Here is a 21,675-nt window from a genome sequence, read left to right as displayed (position 1 = left end):
CAGTGCACTTACATACATGCCAGCAAAATACTCATATATGTAACATGAAAATATGCTCCCCTCCCCCAAAAAAAGAATCCATAAAAGTGAAGATCCTCCCCCCACATTATTCCAGCTTTCTCCTTTATGGATTTTTTTTTTTTTTTTTAAGACAGGGCCTCACTATGTAGCCCTGGTAGGCCTGGCCTTTCTCCTTTGCCAGTGGTTTGCATTTTTTAAAAAAATATTTTATTTTTTATGTGTATGCATGTATTGCTTGCATGTAGGTAAGTGCACCTGTGTCATGCAATGCCCTTGGAGGACAGAAGAGGCCGTCGGATCCCCTAGAACTAGAATTATGGATAGTTGTTAGCTGCCATGTGGGTGCTGGGATTCAAACCTGGGTCTTCTGCAAGAATAGTCAGTATTCTTAATGGCTGCACTATCTCTCCAGCCCCGGTTTGCATTTTTAAAGGACCAATAGCCTCAAATATGCCTCAGAACCTGGCTATAGTGAATCAGGACTCCATCCAGTGTGACAGTGTCCTCCACTGTGACCTGAAAAATGGTGCTAGGCAAGAACCAGATCCTCAGGGGAAAGCTGTGAAGATTTGTGGTCACCCTCCCCTTCTGAGTGCTAGATCACCCAGTACATGGAGGTCTTCCAATCTTCAGTTTTCACTTTCCATAACAGAGGCACAAGACAGAAGGGGTGGCTTTCTATACTGACCCCAAGCTGGATACCATGTCTACAGAATGGAACAGTGTTAGGGAGCAGATCAATGAAAAGCTGAAAAGCTGGTGTCCCCAGAGGACGAGAATCTGCTTTCCCTCCAAAGTTCAGAGCATGACGGAGCAGCTGTCGCCCACCACTGAAAAGCCTGTAAGATCTTTATGAGGTCCCTTGCAGGTGGCAGCCCTGAATTTACACAGTGACCCCATCTGGAGCATGCTGATGACTCTTGCTGTACTTCTGGTAGCCCAGTGTGGTACAAAGATGCTTCAGGTCATGGCTCTCGGGAGCTCTTTGAGGGTCTCAGCTAAGAATGTTGACTAGGCTCTATCTAAAACATTCCCCCGCCTTTCAGAACAGCAATCCCACTCCAAGAGCACAGAAACTTTGGCTTGGGAGATGGCTCAGTGGGTAAAGGGACTTGCTACCAAATCTGAAGACCCATGTTGATTCAATGTATTCATATAGTGGAAGGAGAGAACCCTTAAATTCCTCCAAGTTGTCTTAGACTTCCATGCACATACCCTGGCATGCCCACACCCTCCAAAATAAATAAATAAAAAAAGTAATAAAAAAAAATAAATTTTAAAAAGAGCTAGAGAGATGGCTCAGTAGTTAAAAGTGGCTTGCTGCTCTTCCAGAGGACTGGAACTTAGTTCCCAGCACCCATATCAGACAGTTCACAACTGCCTATACCTACAGCTCTAGGGGACCTGACATCCTCTGTTGGCTTCCAAAGACACATGTACCTACTGCACATACATGCACTACACACACATACATACAAATACTAAAAATTTTTTTTTTTTTTTTTTTTTGGTCTTTTTGAGACAGGGTCTCCCTGTAAACCCAGCTGGCCTTGAACTCACAGAAACGAGATGTCAAATGTCTCCTGAGTGCTGGGACTAAAGGTGTGTGCCACCACACCTGGCTTAATCTTTTTTAAAAATAGAAAATAAACTGGGCATGGTGGTGCACGCCTTTAATCCCAGCACTTGGGAGGCAGAGGCAGGTGGATCTTTGTGAGTTCACGGCCAGCCTGGTCTACCTAGTGCATTACAGGACAGCTGGGGTTACAGGGAGACCCTGTCTCAAAAAAGACCCCTCCCCAAAAAAGAAAAAAATAGGCATAACTGTTCTAAGGCATGCAGGCACTTCCATAAATCAGCATAGCAAAACAGATTTCCCAATCATACAGGATTGAAGAGATGCTTCATTTAAGGATATTTAGTTACCTTGAATGAACTCCCTGATCTTCTTTTCTTTGCTCTCAAGCAGTAACCTCACACAGACAGTGGTAAAATACCGATTGGCCACCTCTTTGTCCCGCAAAACTCTTTGCAAGAGCCTTTCCAAGTGAGCCTGTGTGGTCTGTAGTCCTTGTCGACAGCGGGTGAGATAAGCAATATATGGGGCTCTTTTCCTAAAAGGGGGAAAAAAAAAAGTTCTACAGGCCATCATATATATATATAAAATACTTTCTTCAGCAACTAAGAGTCTTAATTTTAAGAAAACATTACTTCGTAGACTGGTTTTACAAATTGGCATGCCAGGCTACAGACAAGTATCTTGGGAACTCTTTATGCTGCCAGTTCAAGAAAGAGAATCCTTGTGTATATTTCTGGTGTACTCACTAAATGTCACAAGTCCCTTCGCAGGCACACTTTTATATGGAAACACAGTCTCCATGCTAGTAGCATCCCATACTTGACAGAAAATTAGCTGCTACAGAAGACTAAAAAATAACAACAAAATACAGATTATATATACTGGACCATTAAATAACCTCCACCAATTATTTGTTTATAATATAACAAATAACAGTGTGTTCATTCTCTAAGGCTTGGAGCCTCCATATTATCTAATTGCCACAATTACATTTCCCCCATAACTACTGGCAAAGGACTGGCAGCCAAAAAGTAGTAACAATTCCTAAGGCACAGATCCAGGGGATCCAACACCCTCTCCTGGCCTCTGAGGGGCAATGCATGTACATGGTACACTTACATACATGCAGGCAAAATATCCATATACAAATAAAATAAAATTGGGGGGAGGGTATTTTTGAGACAGTGTCTCCCTGTAGCTCCAGCTGGCCTGGAACCATCTATGTAGAGCAGGCTAGCCTCAAATTCAGAGATCCGCCTGCCTCTGCCTCCAAAGTGCTGGGATTAAAGGCATGTACCACCATGCCCAGCTAAAAAATATTTTTTTAAAAAATTATTTTAATTTTGTTTCATCTTTTTGAGACAGGGTCTCCCTGTAGCCCCAGCTGGCCTGGAACTCACCATGTAGACCAGGCTGATCTCGAACTCTCAGATATTTACCTGCCTCTGCCTCCCAAGTGGCAGCATTAAAAGTGTACATCAGCATACCGGCTTAAAAATTTATTTTTAGTCGTGTGTGTGTGTGTGTGTGTGTGTGTATGTGTGTGTGTGTCTATATACATGAGTACTGGTGCCCATGGAAGGCAGGGACACTGGATCTCCTGGAACCGGAATTACAGGTTGTTGCTTGCCACCTGATGTGGATGCTGGGAATAGAACTTGGGTCGTCTGAAAGAGAAGTATACACTTTTAACCACTGAGCCATCTCTCCAGCCACATTTCTCTTTATTTTTTGCTTTTTGTTTTTTTCAAACAGAGTCTCCCTGTAGCCCCAGCTGGCCTGAAACTTGCTATGTAGACCAGGCTGGCCTCGATCTCACAGAGGTCCACCTGTCAATGCCTCCTGAGTGCTGAGATTAAAGACATGCACCACCATGCCTGGCTTCCCTTTTTATTATTATTGTATGTGCACGAGTGCAGATGCAGTTATGTCACAGCATGCATTTGGAGGTCAGAGGACAACTTCCGTGGAGTCAATTCTCCCCTTCCACTCTTATGTGGGTTCTGGGGACTGAATTCCAGTCATTAGGCTTGCATGGCAAATGACTTATCTGCTGAGCCATCTTGACAACATCATCTTCCTATTTTTTTGAACCTTGGTCTCTCACTGAACCTGGAATTTACAGTTTCCACTAGGCTGGGATCAGCCTGTATCTGGCACCCAACCTCCACCCCCATGGATTCACAGATGCATGCCACTATGCCCAGCTTTTATGGGTTCTGGGGATCTGAACTCAGGTCCTCATGCTTGCAGAGCAAATACTTACTCAGTGAGCCATCTCCCCAGCCCCCTGCTTTACCTGGTTTCGTGCAAAGCTGAAGTAAACTGCACTTATTTTTTTTAAGATTTGTTTATGCATTTTTCATGTGTGTGTTCGACTGCATGTATGTATGTGCACCACATGTATGCCTGGTACTTGAGGTCAGAAGAGGTTGTCAGATCCCCTAGAACTAGAGTTACAGGTGGCTGTAAGCCACAAAATGGGTGCTGGGAACTGAACCCTAACCCAGGGACTCTGCAAGAATAGCATGTGTTCAGGGCTGGAAATATGCTCAGTGGTTAAGAGCACTGGCTGCTCTTCTAGAGGACCTGGGTTGATTCCCAGCATCCACATGGCAGCTAACAACTTTCCGTAACTCCAGCTCCAAGGGATCCAACATCCTCTTCTCACCTCCACAGGCTTTGCACAACATAGGTGCATTTACATACATGCAGGCAAAACATTCATAAAATAAAAAACATAATTTCAAAACAAAACAAAACAAAACAAAAACCCGGGCGTGGTGGCGCATGCCTGTAGTCCCAGCACTTAGGAGGCAGAGGCAGGCAGATCTCTGTGAGTTCAAGGCCAGCCTGGTCTACATAGTGAGTTCCAGGACAGTTGAGGCTACAGGGAGACCATGTCTCAAAAATACCAAAAAAAAAAAAAGAATAGCCAAGTATTCTGCAGGGAGACCATCTCAAAAAGACAAAAAACAAAAACAAACAAACAAAATCTCGATTCAAGCAAACGTAGTCATGCACTTTGTAGTAAGACTAGATTCATTTCTTCAACAAAGACCAATCAAAAGAAAAATAAAAAACAAAACCAGTAACAATGAACACTGACAGTTTATAGTACGGTACAAGTGGGCAGGCTGGGAACAGGCTGGGAACGTTACCTATAGTCTTCAGCAATGGAAGCCAGCAGCTTCCTGCAGGTCCTATTGTCAAAGCGGCACACACAGCGCATTGTTTCTTGAAGTTGAGCCATTAAGTTCTTATCTTGTAAATTAATTGCCTCAGCTATCTGAACTTTTAAGAAGCATACAATTTCATTGTCTAAATTTAAAAAAAACCAAACAAACAAGAATTCTATTAGGGCTTACAGAGCCTTTCAGCATTTGGTACATCAATCAGATCCAAGCAGTACTGCCACTCTCATTTAGAAAATACGTAAAATCAGAATTCTTTAAAATACCCTACACAAAGTATATAACATTGAATCATAAGGAATTTCTGTACAGCTGACAGGTGAATGACAGCAGCTTCATATGGTTCAAGTTGTAGGCACAAGAGAGGGAAAGCTATCCTGGAGCAACTTGCCTTCTGGGTCTGTATGGTCTGGCAATCCGTTCCTTGTTGAATGGGTTAACACTGGGAAGGCAACAGAGTCAGCGGAGCACAAAGCAAGCCTCAGTTTCTTTTTCGCATCTCTGAAGAATAAGTACAGAATATTATTTATACAGAAATGGTAACATTCTTTTTTGTGGCTGCTGCATCTAGAACCATGGCCCCAAGCAAACTACGCATATCCTCAACCATAAATGGTCACATTTTATACACATTTATTATATTAATTAATGTTACCTCAGAATTCAAATGTTTCAAATGGTCATTTGAAGAAAAGATCAGTTTTAACTGACTGACACCCTCACTGAGAAGATCAGGCCTCTAGTTACTGGAAGAGAGGGTTACAAGAATATTCTAGGCAAAGACAGCTCAGTAGGGTCAACAGAATCAAACAAATCTTTCTCACTTTCCATAACATGCTAATGTCTATGACAGATGCCAAGAACCAAGACAGAGTATGTCCATGACCCAAACTTAACGCCCTCTACCCCATCTCTTTGGAAATGCTGGTCCTGAGCTGGGAATGGTGGCACACACCTTTAATCCCAGCACTTGGGAGGCAGAGCCAGGCAGATCTCTGTAAGATTGAGGCCACCCTGGCCTATATATAGCACATTCCAGGTCAGCTGGGACTACAGGGAGAGCCTGTCTCACAAAAACCCCAAACAAACAGAAAGAAATGCTGATCCTGCCACAAACAAGCCTGTCCCTTGACAAGAAGACCTTCCTATACTCTACTGCTTGTGAGTTTTGTGTTGAGCTTAATTAGATTCCATGACTTCCAACTCCTAACCCACCTACTCCTATCTGGTGGCAAGGTCTCTTCAGCCACTACAGCAATGCAGCTCTTCCTACCTGATGAACCATGGAGATCTGCATACTTACTTGCTAGTGCCTATGGACCTTTCTGGACCTGTGGGGCCATTTAAAGAACAGAGAAATGGAACATGCCTTAGGTAAAGGCTAGAGTGTGCCTCTTCCACAGGCCACCATTCATCCATCTCATAATTACCTCTGAGTCTTGTCCTTATCAAATTCTTCGTACAAAATAATTTAGAAATCAAATTAATCAAATAAAATATTCACCCATTTTTTTGCCAATAATTTAATAAACTATATTATGGTAAAGTCACATGATTTAGGAAAGTCATAACTAAATAAAACCTCTGGCTGCTACTGCCCCCCTAATTTAACTGTAGAAAAAACAATGTTAGGAAGTTTCAAAATACTTGTAAGTAAAATGATGCTTAGAGTTTGCTTTAAAATAAGTGGATTAGATAAGTAAGAAATGTTATATATTAGTAACTAACTGAACTTCGATAATGGGTACACCAGTATATGCTTTCAATTTTGTGCCTATTTGAAAATTTCCAGAATAAAAAGTTTAAAATGGAGAGATGAGAAAGGAAAGTTTGTAAGTATACTAAAGATTAACTGATGCTTTGAAGCAGGTACTTCTTGTCTGAGGGAGCATTTCCTTACCTAACAAATGTAAAATGTCAGGATCTCAAAGTCATTTTCTTTCTCAAACCCTGCTGGGAACAGAGGTCTGCCAGGGAATGGAGAGGGTGACCCAGGCTCCAGCTGCATAGAATGGCTTATTACTCCTGGCTGATTCCACTGCAGAACATTCCTGATTACCTGGGTCCTCCCTACTGTGCTCCCCACAGGTGGATGGATGGCTTTACATAGGCGGTGCCATTATACCTTATTTCATTTATTTGTGTAGCTTCCGGAGGCATATTTGTAATTTTTTAAATCTACAAATTAATGGTTTTGATATGATATCCACAACTGCAGTAATTTTATTAAACAGCATTTCATTCTCTCTCTGCATTATACATTTGTGTACGTGTGTGTGCACGTGTGCATGTTCCTGTGAGTGTCCATATGTGTGCATGTGTGTAAAGGCCAGAGGACAACTTCAGGCACCATTCCTCAAGAGATGCCATCAATCTTGCTTTTTGAGATAGGATCTGTTATTGGCTTACAGTTCCCCTGAGGAGGCTTGGGTTGCTGGACAGAGAGTCCTAGGGATCCACTGTATCTCGCTGTTCCCCTAGTACTACAATTACAAGTGCACACTACCATGCCTGGCTTTTTTAAGTAGGCACTGGGGACTGAATTCAGGTCCTCCTGCTTGTGTGGCAAGTACTTCATAGACTGAGTCATCTCCCACCCCTGCTTTACACATTTCTTAAGTGACTTAACGAATCATTTTTTACTTGAATTAATTGCAATGGTGAAGGAAAAGTCCAAACCCCAAATTCATACATCCTATAAAAAAAATACCTGTAAGAGAAAGCAGAATCCTGAGGATGGGCTGCTTGGCTTGCAGAGTCTGGGAGGTCATCAGCTGAGATGTTCTGCAATGCTTCATCACGAGGAGAGTCATGTGCACTTTCACCATCGCCCATCACCTCTGAACAGGACCCATCCCCAAGAAAAGGATAAGCTTGGTTAATGTGGACATTTCTGGTACTCACAGTAGGTGTATAGTAGGAATTCAGAACAACTTAACCATGTCAGTGTTGTCTATTAATAAGAGTTGTTGGGGTTCATCCAAGTGCAGTGGCACTTACAACTAATTGATCACAACTAGCTCAGATTTCTTAGCCAGGCGTGATGGCGCACACCTTTAATCCCAGCACTTGGGAGGCAGAGGCAGGTGGATCTTTGTGAGTTCAAGGCCAGCCTGGTCTACATAGTGAGTTCCAGGTCAGTTGGGGCTATAGGGAGACCCTATCTTAAATAGACACCCCCCCTCAAAAAAAAAAAGAGTTGTTGGGGGGGCTGGAGAGTTGGTTCAGTGGTTATGAGCACTGGCTGCTCTTGTAGAAGACCCAGGTTCAATTTCCAGCACCCACATGACAGCTAATAACCATCCATAACTCCAGTTCCAGGGGATTTGATGCCCCCTTCAGGTCTCCTTGGGCTTTGCACAACATGGGTATACTTACATACATGCAGACAAAACACTCATACACATAAAAAATATTAAATAAAATATTTTTTAAGAGTTGTTTGGGGGGGGAAATTAGGAGGAAAAAAACAAACTTCAGACACTCAAACAAGTTGTCAACAGCAATGACAGTGTATCAAGATTGCATATGTTAGAAAAAGAGAGTGGTTTACCTCTTATCCTAATCCAAAATAGTCAAAGTTTGAAATAACTTAAAATTAACAATCCATACTCAGCATCACTGAACCACAGAACTAAAAGATACTTCAAAAAGCATTTTACACAATACAATTAATTAATTAATTAATTGAGACAGGGTCTCCCTATAGCCCCAGCTGTCCTGGAACTCATTATGTAGACCAGACTGGCCTTGAACCCAGAGATCCACCTGCCTCTCTGCCTCCCAAGTGCTGGGACTACAGGTGTGCCCAACCACACCCAGCTTAAATACCCATATTTTAGAGACAGAAATTTCCTTGCTCTAACTCCACTATTTAGTCAATAGCTGGAATGGACCCATATTAGGGTCTCCAGATTATCCTCACCAGAGCCTAAGACTGAGCCAAGGACTAGCTCAAAAACACAGCAAGGCCAGATCTGTGGTTCCACAACTGTTATGTTTTTTAGTCAATTAAGACTAGATAATATATACATATATAAAGTCAAAAGGGGGTCTGGGGATGTGGCTCAGTTGGTAGAGTGCTTGCTTGGTATACAGGAAGCCATGGTTCCATCCCCAGCACCACATGAAATTAGTGGGGTGGTTCATGCTTATAATCACAGCACCTGAGGTAGAGGCAAAAGGATCAAAAGTTTAAGGTCATCTTCAACTACACAGTGACTTTGGGGCCAGCCTGGCCTACATGAGACATTGTCTCAAAAAAAATTTTAAGTCAAAATAAAAAGTTTCTGAATGTAATAAAGATATTGTATATGACTGTATCCTTAAAATTAGAAGACAATTTCAAATGCTTCAGAAAAAAAATTATGTAGAGAGACAATTGTGACAAAATGTTAGTAGCCAGAAAGTCTAAGTAGAGGGTCTGTTAACCTGTACTGCACTATGCTGTCAAGTTTCTGTCATTTAAAAGCTTTCTAGAAAAAAAAGATCAGATTATACATGCCTATAATCCTAGCCCTTGGTATGCAGGAGGATCCCAAGTTCAAGGGCAGCCTGAGCTACACAGGGAAATCCTGTCTTACTACCACACCACAAACAGGTTTAGCACACTACTGATGCTTTTATATGCTTTTGCTTTCCTTTGTCTTGAGAAATCTATCATATTTTTATTTATTTTTATTTTATGCATGACTGTTCTGCCTGTATGTATGTAGGTACACCATGTACATACAATGTCCATGGAGGCCAGAAGAGGGCATCAAATTCCCTGGAACTGGAGTTACAGATGGTTGTTAGTCATTAGCTACCATGTGGGTACTGGGAACCCAGGTTCTCTGCAAAAGCAACAAATGCTCTTAACTGCTGAGGCTATCTCTCCAGGCCCTCCACCCTATTTTTATGACTGCTAATCAGTATTCCACTGTAAAGAAAGCAGAATTTAAAAAAGAAGGACCAAACAACAATGCATGCCTTGGCCTAAGAGTCTACTGCCACAGCTCTACTAAAAGTTCATAACCAAATCAAGTCACACTTGTCTAGATGTAAAAAGGAACTTCCTCTCACTAAAGCATGAACACAGTTCCTCTGGGCTGTCACATTAGGCTCATAGGATGATGATTCTATGGCATCTGATAACCCTAAGGCATCTGAAAATCTGGCTTAGTGGGAGAGTGCAGAAAGGGACATCTTAATCTAATTTGCTTGCAAAATCTGTAATTTTCAAATAGTATACTGATTCTTCTCACTAGTATATGTTAAAGGCTACTTAAGCTTAAATCATCTTCATCACTATGATACAATGTTACTATTCAGATCTGCATGATTATCACCTGCACTTTCATCGTTTGCCATTGCTCCTTCACTGGGGCTGGTCCGTTTAATGGCATTCCGGTACTTGTCCAGAATATCTTCAGCAACCTGAGCTTGTGCACTGAGCCTAGGACTGGGCTCATCTGCAGGAAAAAGGAAAGAGAGAATTAGCTCCCTGGGTTTGTTCCAACTCTGCTGTTAGTATGACACCAGTAATATCCCAAAGGCTGATTAGGAAGTAAAACTTAAAAAGAGCACATATCTCAGTGTTATGAGGCACCATGCAGCTGCCTGCTCATCCCACTGCTAGGTCAAAGAACCTTCCCAAACCAGGAAACCAGGAAGAGTCACTGCACCTCAGCATTACTGGAATTCTGCATGACTGTCTCAAAGTTCTTCAGTGCAGAAGGGTTTCTAAAGCACTTATCCAAACTACTATTATTATCAATTCATGTTAACATAATTTCCAAGAATGCTTTTTTGTTTTTTGAGGGGAGAGAGCAAGTGAGAGTCTTGCTATGTAATCCAGGCTGACCTTGAACTCATTATGTAGTTCGGGTCTACCTTCAACTTTTCTTCTGCCTAAGTCTCCCGAGTGCTGGGACTTGAGGCATGTACCACCAAGTCAGCCCCAACAACAAACTTATATATACTGACTTAATTAAATCAGACATCTCCATGCTGAAGAAGAAAAGGAATTATTCAAACTTAGACTTACACAAATTTTTCACATTGAAAAACACCTTTCTCTATTCTTTGTGAATCTCTCTATATCATATTTGAAAGCTACAGAACTTCATAGTCTATCACGCTAGATCTCCCCATGAAAGTACAGCTGTAAGGATAGAGCACTTTTGTGCATGTAATGATCGGGCACTGCTAGAAAATCTAGGCTTTCTAGGTTGCTGGGATGGTACCTGGATGCACAGAGGAAAAACTTATCACATCACAAATGCAGCTTTGTTCACTGACAGGACTGTTACTTTGACAATCAAATCAAACATCAAAAATGTGTTGGCTGGGCATGGTGGCACATGTCTATAATTCTAGCACTTGGGAAGTGAAAGCAGGACAGTGAGTTCAAGGTCAGCCTGAGCTACACAGTGAGACCCTATCTGAAAAAAAACAAGCTAGGGATATAGTGCAGTGATACAGCACTTGCTTAGCATGTACAAGGACCTGAGTTTGAAGTCCAGCACCAGATACACACCAAGGGATCTTTAGGCTAAAATAAAGTTCCACAGTGAAACACAAACTCATGAGATAGAGCTAGGCCAACATTAACCAAACCATCTATATTCTGGTGGAATTCCATTTATAAAAAAATTCTATAATCACATCAAAATCACTGGACTGTGCATGTATGTAGGTAGGTATGGATGAGAGCAACATCTAACATTTATTAAACACTAACCACATGCCAGGGAACTGTGGTGAGCACCTAACGTGGACATTCACTTAGCAAACAACCATATAATGAAGAACTAACACCACCTGTTTTTATAGCAGAGGGAATCAAGGCGGGGAAGACTAAAGAATCATGCTCACAGGCTCCTATCTCCGTAACACAGATATTTGGTATTCATGCTTCTGTAAACTAACTTAAATTTTATAGATGATTGACATTTACAAACTTTCTTTTTGAAGAGAGGGTCTTACTTTGTAGCCTATGTTGGTCTGGAACTTGTGGCAATCATCCTGCCTCAGCTTTGTGAGTGCTGAGATTACAGGCCTAGGCCACCACATGTGACTTCCAAAGTAATTTAATATCTGCTATAACAGTATTTGGCATCATAATAGGAAATTCATAATCAATTTTGAACTTTTTCAAAATGTAATCATTACAGAATCCTACTTAAGAGAAGCAGTATTTTTTGGTTATAGCTTTTCAGAAGACTGTGAAAGGGGAGAAATATAATTTGGCTAAATGCAGTCACTCAAACTACAACATTGCTTATTACCTCTATTAACATAATTGTTAAATATTTTATCCCAGGAAAATAATGAAAGCAAAAGCTGCTCTGCAGGACTGGGGTATGGTTAGCAGTAGAGTCCTATCTAACATAGTAAGCCCCTGGGTTCAATCCCCAGTACTGTTAACAACAAAACCTAGAGATACAAAGGTATGAACACTATTTTATAATAAAAACAGTTGGAAACAATTTCAATATTCACTAGAAAAAGAATAGTTACACTGTAGCAGAATCAAATTATTTTTGTTTCTTTGAGGGGAGGGGAATCCTCCCTGTAGCCACAGCTAGCCTGGATTCGCTATGGAGACCAGGCTGGCCTCAAACTCAGAGATCCACCTGCCTCTGCCTCCCAAGTACTGGGATTAAGGTGTGTACTACCACGCCTGGCAGAATCAAACTTTTTCATAGTCAATAAAAATCATTCAAAAGCCAACTGTTGTCTACTAGAAACTGGCAGTTTATAAAATAGCATGGTAAAAGATTAATACAAAGTTACATATATAATCTGATTAAATCATGGAAAAGTCACCAAGTACAAATACCGAAAGAGTGGAATAGACCATTAAAAAAAAAAGTTATTGGGCCTGGAGAGATGGTTCAGCAGTTAAAAGTACTAGCTGTTCTTGCAGAAAACCTGGGTTCAAATCCCAAACACTCCCATGGTGGTTAACAACTGTAACTCCAATTCCAGGGCATCCATTGCCTCCTTCTGACCTCCTCAGGCATTGCATTACACAGGTGCACTTACATACATGCTGGCAATACACTCATACACATAAAATAAAAATAAATATTTTTTTAAAAAAATAGTTGTTAGAGTGGCAGGATTACAGCCAGGCTGATAAAGAATGTCAGTTGGTAACATCTTAAATTCATGATAACTTCCAATTGATTAGACTGACTAGAAAGTTCTGCAACAGAGAAGCTAAACTTCTTGAATCATACCCAATGAAAAGAAAAATTTTACTCAGCTTGCAGTCTCAGCACATGAAAAACACATTGCCAGAACACCCAATAACTTACCCTTTCTTCAAAGTCACCAATTTAAAAATTTAAATACAAAGCTATTGCACAGTGTAATTCAGCTTGTATATATACACTGGTGTACTTCTGACAGTAGGAATCAGGAATAGGAAAGGAGACATGGATACCCTGCCAAAAAGACAACATCTTTCTATCTCTTCTCAACTACACTGGAAGGTCCCAACAAACAGTGGTCATATGTGATTTGATTTAATACACATGATACTTAGCACAGTGCCTTGCATGAGTCAGATGGTCAGTATCTGTTGACTGAATAGGACAGGCTTGGCTGCTCTCGAAGCAGGAAACCATGACTTGTCACGTATCTCCTGCTGCTCAGAACCCTTTATTACAGGGAAGTTGCTGTATCAAATAAAGCTAGGACGTGGAGGTAAATTTAACATGGATTTATTTATGTGTATAAGTGTTTTGCCTGTATGTAAGTACACCCATGTTGCTCAATGCCCATGGAGGCAAGAAGAGGACAAGGGATCCCCTGGAATTGGAGATACTGATAGTTGTTAGCTGCCACATGGGTGCTAAGAACCAAACCCAGGTCCTTGCACAAGCAGGCAGTGCACTTAACTGCTGAGTCATCTCTCCAGCTCCCTGGTACAACTAGGCTTTAGAACATGCATCAAAATGGGATGCTACGTGTACTGTGCCGAGAGACCATGTTCTTTTGAACTCGACTTCATTTTTAAATTAAAAAGCTTCATTATAACTTAGTAGGATGGAAGGATAGAATACTTTAAAATCAAGACAAGAAAAAGGTAAGAAATGAACTTCCTTCTAGATTTTCTCAGATCTAGGAAACAATACACAGCTATCAAACTCAAGATTGGTCGTTCACACTAGCTTGCATGCTTTGCTTTTTAGGTGCTCATCATAATGTGCCAAAGAAGCAGCTGCAGAAATGCAAATGTTGAGTAAGAAAAGAGCCTAATCCCTACAAGCTTTTCCATGGGTCAGACAGCAGTTATAATGGTACAAGCTGTAAGAAATTAGTGAAGTTTTAAACTTTTACTACAATGGTTGGCACTTGGATATTGTTTAAACAAATACTTTAATCATGAAAATTAAAAAGGAAATGTTAGATAAAACAGCATTTCATTGTGGTCCTGAATAAACTAGAGCAAACTATAGATGAAAATAATTTAGTATCCTACAATCAATGTTAGAGAAAACTATTCAACCAATGATCCAAAAAAATGACATGCACAGCACTAGAACCAGCACCAGACTCTCCAACAGGCAGGTGGACTCGTCCCCTTAGGTGGCAAGCTGCCAGGCAGGCTCAGGATCAGGTGCCTGACATTGTTAGAAACAGGTTATGAGAATGAGGATGATGATGGTGGTGGTGGTCTGTAGGAGAGCACATCAAGACTCACTGTGGCCACTACTGGGAAACCACAGAGCCATGAAGAACATACTCCCCACCGTACACACATAGACACAACTCTTCTAAAAAGGCAACGCTTATGGCACCCAAGAAAAAGTGTTATGAAATATGTGCTCTGGGAATGAAGGAGCCAGGAAGTCCATGGGTCTACAAACCTGTGAGTGTTGAGAATCTGTCAGGACCCAGATCATCTTTGTCTTTTTCTTGTTTTTCTTTCTTTCTAAATGGTATAGGAGCTGGAAATTAAATAAAGTCAGTAGTGTGACATATAACATACTGCACTACTTGGAAGTTAACTGGTGTGCCAACATTTCTAAGTGCAAGGACGTCGAAAATTTTAAAGCTAAGAAATCCCAAGCATCAACTGATAATCATTCTTAAAATAGCACCAAAGATTCTTAAAGAAGCTTTCAGAATCTGCCATGGTCATCTGCCATAGAAAGAATGATTTAATGAGGATCCATGGGGACTAAATCAAAACTATTGTCTCTTAAACTCTCCTCGAAAAGGACACATTCAAAGTTCCTGCCTCATCACTCCTCCCAGTAAGTGGGCTTGAGTGTGGCATGGAAGCAGCTCTCCTCAGCCTGAGGAGATGTGAATGCCACAGCCTGAGGAAAAGCCTATGGAGGAGGGCCTTCAGTTTCAGGTGATCTCCTCTTTCAGGAAGAGAAGCTTTTGCCAACTCAAACGATGTTAGGCTCTTTACTAAAAAAGCAAACAATTTTATACAACTACCTTCCAAAATAGACACTTGCTAATATGTAAGGTATGCACATTTTCAATGCACATAGACATAAAAAGTTTAAATTCATTCGAGGAACATAGATGAATATTCAACATTAAATTAACAACAGTAACACATTTTTTTCTGCAATTAGTAATAGCAATTACATGCCCAAAGTCTGCTATGTTTAACTTCAATGATATTTAAACAACAGTGACCAGCATGATTTCCATTTATGAAACTGCTACCACTTCCTACAAAGAACAAGAACATTTCTAAAGCTCTGCCAGAGTATTCTCAGCAAGACCATTTCTACACTCTGAAAGCAGCTAGAGAAAGAAACCTCATAGAGGAGCGGCAAGACTGCTCTCCAGGAGATTTGGGGCTTTGTTTCTTACAGAGCAACATTCTAAAATTTGATAAAATTACCTTTAGGCATGGCTGAAACAAAGCGTTTTCTCCACCAAGGTCTGTTCCTATCTGATTTCTCATCATCACTATCTTTGCGCTCTTCAGTCTGTAGAAAAAATTTGATGTTTTATTTGGAGTTGAACAGCAGGATAAATTGCTATGAAAAGGATTGAAGTGAGTCTGTGAAATATTAAAATCCAGATCTATTTGCTTTAAAACAAACCTTTTTGGAGGGGGCGCAGGGGAGGTGAGTAGTGCTGGGGACAGAACCCAGGGCTTCATAAATGCTAGACAAGCACTCTGCACTAAGCCCTACTGCCAGCACAAAAACTCCTCCTTCTGCCATACAGGCATCCCCTGGAATGTGGAAGTCTACATGCCCTTCAGGCAGCAGACTAATCTGTTTAAAGGTAGGCATCATCTTATTACTGCTGGTAAACCAGAAAACTCAGTCAGGTGTGGTGGTGCATACCTTTAATTCCAGTGCTTGGGAGGCTGAGGCAGGTGGATCTCTCTGAGTTCAAGGCCAACTTGGTCTACATAAGCGAGTTACAAGCTAGCTGGAGCTATAGGGAGACCCTGTCTCAAAAACGTCACCCAAAAATTTATTTTTATTTTATGCATGTCAGTGTTTTGCTTGCATGTATGTAGGTATACCCATGCTGTACAATGCCTGCAGAGGCCAGAAGACAGCATCAGATTCCCTGGAACTGGAGTTATGGACAGTTGTTAGCCACCATGTGGTACTTGTAATTGAACCAGGGTCCTCTGCAAGAGCAGTCAGTGCTATTAAACACTGAGCCATCTCTCCAACCCCTCTTATGATTTTTTTATAGGTGAGTTATATGAAACTAAATGAGGTTATTTTCCCCGAGTTACATGCCTTCATGTGGCACAGATGACCCTTAAACCTAGAGCTGATTTCAAAAGCCAGGCTTTGATCACCAATTATATAGTAATCGCTAACCCTCAGAAAAAAATCTCTTCATTTCCATTTTTTTCATTATGCATCTAGAATTAAAAATACATTCTTGGGGGGGGTTGGGGGCTGGAGAGATGACTCAGCAGTCAAGAGCACTGACTGCTCTTGCAGAGGACCCAGGTTCAATTCCCAGCATCCACATGGCAGCTATAAACTGTCCTTAACTCCAGTACCAGGGGAATCTGATGCCTTCTTCTGACCTCTGTGGCACTGCACAACATGGGTGCACTCACATACACGCAGGCAATACACTCATACACATAAAATAAAAAAGTTACACTCTCAGAGTGCTTTCACCTTCTTAAACTGTCTCTAGGGCTGAAGAGATGGCTCAACAGTTAAGAACACTGGCTGCTCTTACAGAGGACCAAGGTTCAATTCCCAGCATCGACATGGTGGCTAATAATCATCTGCAATTCCAGTTCCAGGGAATCTGATGCCTTCTTCTGACCTCTTTGGGTACTGCATGACACAGGTGCACTTACAGACATGCAGGCAATATACTCATACAAATAATAAATAAATAAAATAAATAAATAAATAAAAGTCTCTATTCCAATTAAAGGGTATTAAAGGCACTCATGTGAATGGAGAATAGGCTCAAGCAGAAAGATGAGGGCCTATGTGCTAGGAAAAAGTGGTAGGGATGAAAAATGGATTATAGGGCTGAGCGTGGTGGCACACGCCTTTAGTCCCAGCACTCTGGAGGCAGAGGCAGGTGGATCTCTGTGAGTTCAAGGCCAGTCTGGTCTACATAGTGAATTCCAGGACAGCTGGGGCTACAGGAAGACCCTGTCTCAAAGAAACCAAAAAAAAAAAAAAAAGAGCACTGACTGCTCTTGCAGAGGACCCAGGTTTGATTCCAAGCACCCACATGGTGGCTACAAACCGTTCTTAACTCCAGTTCCAAGGGAATCTGAAGCCCTCTTCTGACCTCCAAGGCATTGCATGACACGGGTACACTTACATACATGCAGGCAATACACTCATACACATAAAATAAAAATAATAAAATATTTTTAAAAATTGAAAAATAAATAAATGAAATATTACTAGCCACATCAGGGACAACGAGCAACAGTAACAAACTGACTAAAGGAGAAAACCAGAAGACTGTAACTAAGGAACAGAAAAAGAGTAACTTTCCAGTGGTAAAATACAGCTGACAGCACCTTCATTCAAAGCTCCTAATGAACACCATGTGGTGGGCAAATTGGAACTGTGTATGACTGACAAGACATGATGAAGACAGCAGAACTGCTTCAGTGGTAGTCCAGCCAAAGACCAACAACCTGAATTTAATATGAGAAAACATCGAACAAACCCAAACTGGGGGACATTATAAAAAAGAACTGGCTGGGAAAACTGCAAAGTCATTCTAGAGGGAAAGGCTAAAAATGCATGACAACGAAAGCAATGTGGCTCTGAGCAGGGTCCTGCTACTGTAAACAATGCTTAAGAACTATGCATGATGGCATATGATTATAATCCCAGCACTCAGAAGGCAGAAGCAGACAGCTTACATGTTTGAGATAAGCCAAGTCTACACAGTGAGATCCAGGCCAGGTAGGGCTATATAGTGAGATCCTATCTCAAAACATGACAACAACAAAAAAAAGCCAATCAACCAAAAAGAAAATAATAATAATAATGTTATACAGAAAACTAGAGAAATATGACTGGGAATGAGAATTCAGGGGCAATGGTGTGTGAGTGTTCAATTTTGGATATTGATGGGTGTGGAATAATATAAAGAAAAATGTAATTATTAGTAGGAAACTTAACACAGAGAGGGAGGAGAAGCATCAGGACTGCAATTTACTCTGAGTAAGTGTTGTCTTTTCAACTTTCTCTAACTATGGCTTTCAAATAAATAATATACTTCATTTAACCATCTCAAAAGGATACTATGAGTTCTAAATTATTATTACAGTATTATTACAAAACCAAGTTCTATGGTTTCCTATGGATTACAGTGGTGGTTATACTAGACTGATGGATCATCTTTAATCATGACTACAGTCATTCTTAATCTTGAGTTCACACAGTCCATGTTTTCAGACATCATGAGAACCTGTAGACAGAACACTGAGCTGACCACAATGAGCAAATTCTACATGGCTTGGGTCCCTTACCTCTCCTCTTGAAGAGTCCTTACTAGGGGATGAAGATGATGAGTGAGGTGCAGCCACCAAAGAAGTAGCACCAATGGCTGCACCTGGAGGGAGTTCTCGCTCGTCATTCCCTGGTCTTCGGTTCCAGCTGGGATCACTCATGGGCCGCCGGACAGAAGATACTATATCAGAACTCCTGCTGCGAACCAGTCTCTCAGGGTAAGAGTGCCTTTGCTTGAATGCCTCCATTTCAGCTGGCGTTAACACATGAGAACCAAAATTGGGCAACTTGGCCTCATTTCCTCCCACTGCTCCTTCCAGGATTGGGGGATCTGGTGGTGGATGGGAGGGTCTAGCGTAGTGGACCTTTGGCCTTACCACAGCAGAGGCCCCTGAAATACAGAAAAGGAGCTTTACAGCTAAGACAACTAATCCAACAAACACATTAAAGGTTTGATTTCTTGCTTCTGCTTATGACAAGAGTCTACAGTTGATTCTACTAGCTTACCTTCATGTGAAGACAGTGGATCAAACATGGCCAACAGAGACTCTGACTGAGAGGGTGGAGACGTCAGCTGGTGGGCACCTATAACAAGAAAGCAACCCATGAGACCAAGACAGAATGCAAACAGAGAGAGCTTGCCCACACTGAAGAGGGCTCTGGTACTCAGCCACTTTTTCTTCTTTTCTTCAATTAGAACTTGAGAAGCATACCAGAAATAAATGAAACTAATAAACATCAAATTATTACCTCAAATTTACTTCACATTTTAATCTTTATACTTGGATTTTTGCTACATTTAAAGGGGCTAACATCCATATGCTTATAACCTCTAATGGGCAAATGCTATTATGGTTAACGCAAAGAGTACTGGCTGCTTGTGCAGAGGACCCAGGTTCATTCCAGCACCCACATGGCGGTTAACAACAGTTTGTAACTCCAGTTCCAGGGATCCAATGCCCTTTTCTGTCCTCCATGGGCATTGCAGGGGACAGGTGCATTTATATACATACAGGCATGGCACTCATACACATAAAATTAAAAAAAAAATTTTTTTTTGTCTTTTTGAGACAGGGTCTCCTTGTAACCCCAGCTGGCCTAGAACTCACTATGTAGACCAGGCTGGCCTTGAACACACAAGAGATCCGCCTTCCTCTGCTGGGATAAAGACATGCGCCACCACACCCGGCAAAATAAAAATTTTTTTAAAACATTTAAATGAGAAGTTCATTTTCCAAAATAAAAAATGAGAAGAGTGGAACTGTTCAATATTTTTTGAACTTTTTTTTCTTTAATGTACAGCTTAACACAGCTGGATTCTCATATCTGCTTTTGCTCTCAATGTGTTTAGGGTGCTGTTTGTTGAAATAAAGCAAATCACAGATACGTAGCTGGAAAAGGGATATTTTTCCTGTCTGTCTTTTTACTGTACTGGTAATCAAACCCAGGGTTGTGTACATACTAGGCAAGTACTCCACTACCAAGCTATACCCCAGGCTGAGATGATATATATATTAACAGTCTTTTCAGAGAATTGTCAGCACTCATCATATGATGATACTCTACCAAACAGTGAAGTACCTTTTATAGGGGCTACCTACATATGTAGAATTTGAAACCAAATCAATGAACTTTTAGGCCTCCATTACATTATAATTAGTTGGTCTATCTTATATCCTGTAATGGATCTTATACCTATATATGATTTTAACATCATACATTGTTTATTATTTTTAAAAAATCAGAGTTAAGTGGGGTGTGGTGGTGCACACCTTTAATCCCAGCACTTGGGAGGCAGAGGCAGGTGGATCGCTGTGAGTTCAAGGCCAGCCTGGTCTTATTTTGATATATCACAGTGAAAGATTTATCGTCCTCTTTTTTTTTTTTTTTTTTTTAAAAAAAAAAAAAAAAAAAAAAAAAAAAAAAAAAGAATCAGAGTTATGAAGATCTCAATACTGACATACTTCATCACAAAATATCAAATATTACATTTGTTTGTTTGTAAAGACAAGGTCTCACTCTGTAGTTAGGGCTAGCCTCAAACTCATAGAAATTCTCCTGCCTTGGGCTCCCAAGTATTGGGCTTATAGTCATGAGCTACTACTTACAGATAAAAGGATCATACTGACATAATATCACCAATCTCAAAGGAAAGTCTTTAAGGAACAGAAAGCTGTCAAGATTGGCTGTCAAACTCATGGCAGTATTTTCAAATTTTTGGTAAAAAACTCAATTTTGTCCATTTTTTCCTTGAAGTGAGAGGTTCACTTTGTTAATCTCTCCTCCTCCCAAAATCTAGAAAGCTACAGTTTGTTAGTTATTCAAATGAAAATGACAGTTCACAGAGAGAAAACAATCAAGAAACAAAAGTAGCAAAACAAACAAGAAAAACAAAAATCCTTGCTGGTTATGCTAATAGCTTAGTCATCCCAGCACTTTTCCTTTTAACCGCATCTCAGAAAACAGCAGAAATACATTACAAATACTTTGTTTCTTCACACAGAATACTAAAAAGATCTGTATTCAAGAGCTGAAAGGTAACTGTGAGTGAAGATGCAGTGACACTGGTCCGCAGCACTTGCTTTGTGCTAAATTCCCAGTAAGTTTACCTCTGCTTGTGACCACCAGTGCAGATGTCAAAAACATGAAACAGAACAATCATCATCATTATTATTTAAACAGTTTTGATCTCATATTCCCTCTCTCCCCAAAAGAGTGCACAGAGGCACTCTTTTAGACTGCTGCTTTAGAACAGTGCTACTCAACTGGCACCTGGTTTGCTTCCTTAGGGAATCAGTCAACAGTGTCTGAAGACATTTCTGGTCATTACACCCTAGAAGGGTGGCAGGTATGCACTACTGATAGAAGTGAGGGAAACTGTCAATCATTCTATAATTCATAGGGCAGCCCCCACCCCAAAGAATTGTCTGGCCCAACT

The 21,675-nt window shown here is 40.9% G+C and overlaps 1 protein-coding gene across 1 annotated transcript in view; it reads right to left on the bottom strand.

Moving 5' to 3' along the window:
* Gapvd1 (GTPase activating protein and VPS9 domains 1) overlaps positions 1 to 21,675 on the bottom strand; it is a 105,692-nt gene that overhangs the window by 12,710 nt on the left and 71,307 nt on the right. Inside the window, 12 exon segments of the mRNA XM_017796194.2 lie at positions 1,948 to 2,135; positions 4,762 to 4,921; positions 5,186 to 5,295; positions 7,505 to 7,634; positions 10,125 to 10,247; positions 14,658 to 14,738; positions 15,659 to 15,746; positions 18,758 to 19,128; positions 19,245 to 19,322; positions 19,609 to 19,614; positions 20,046 to 20,073; positions 20,075 to 20,128. Coding sequence (XP_017651683.1) covers positions 1,948 to 2,135; positions 4,762 to 4,921; positions 5,186 to 5,295; positions 7,505 to 7,634; positions 10,125 to 10,247; positions 14,658 to 14,738; positions 15,659 to 15,746; positions 18,758 to 19,128; positions 19,245 to 19,322; positions 19,609 to 19,614; positions 20,046 to 20,073; positions 20,075 to 20,128 — 1,417 coding nt within the window.

This window comes from Nannospalax galili, unplaced genomic scaffold, assembly GCF_000622305.1.
Source record: "Nannospalax galili isolate Female #2095 unplaced genomic scaffold, S.galili_v1.0 scaffold290, whole genome shotgun sequence".
NCBI classification, from domain to species: domain Eukaryota; kingdom Metazoa; phylum Chordata; class Mammalia; order Rodentia; family Spalacidae; genus Nannospalax; species Nannospalax galili.
The sequence above is the reverse complement of the archived record's forward strand: the minus strand, read 5'-3'. Positions and strand labels throughout refer to the sequence as shown.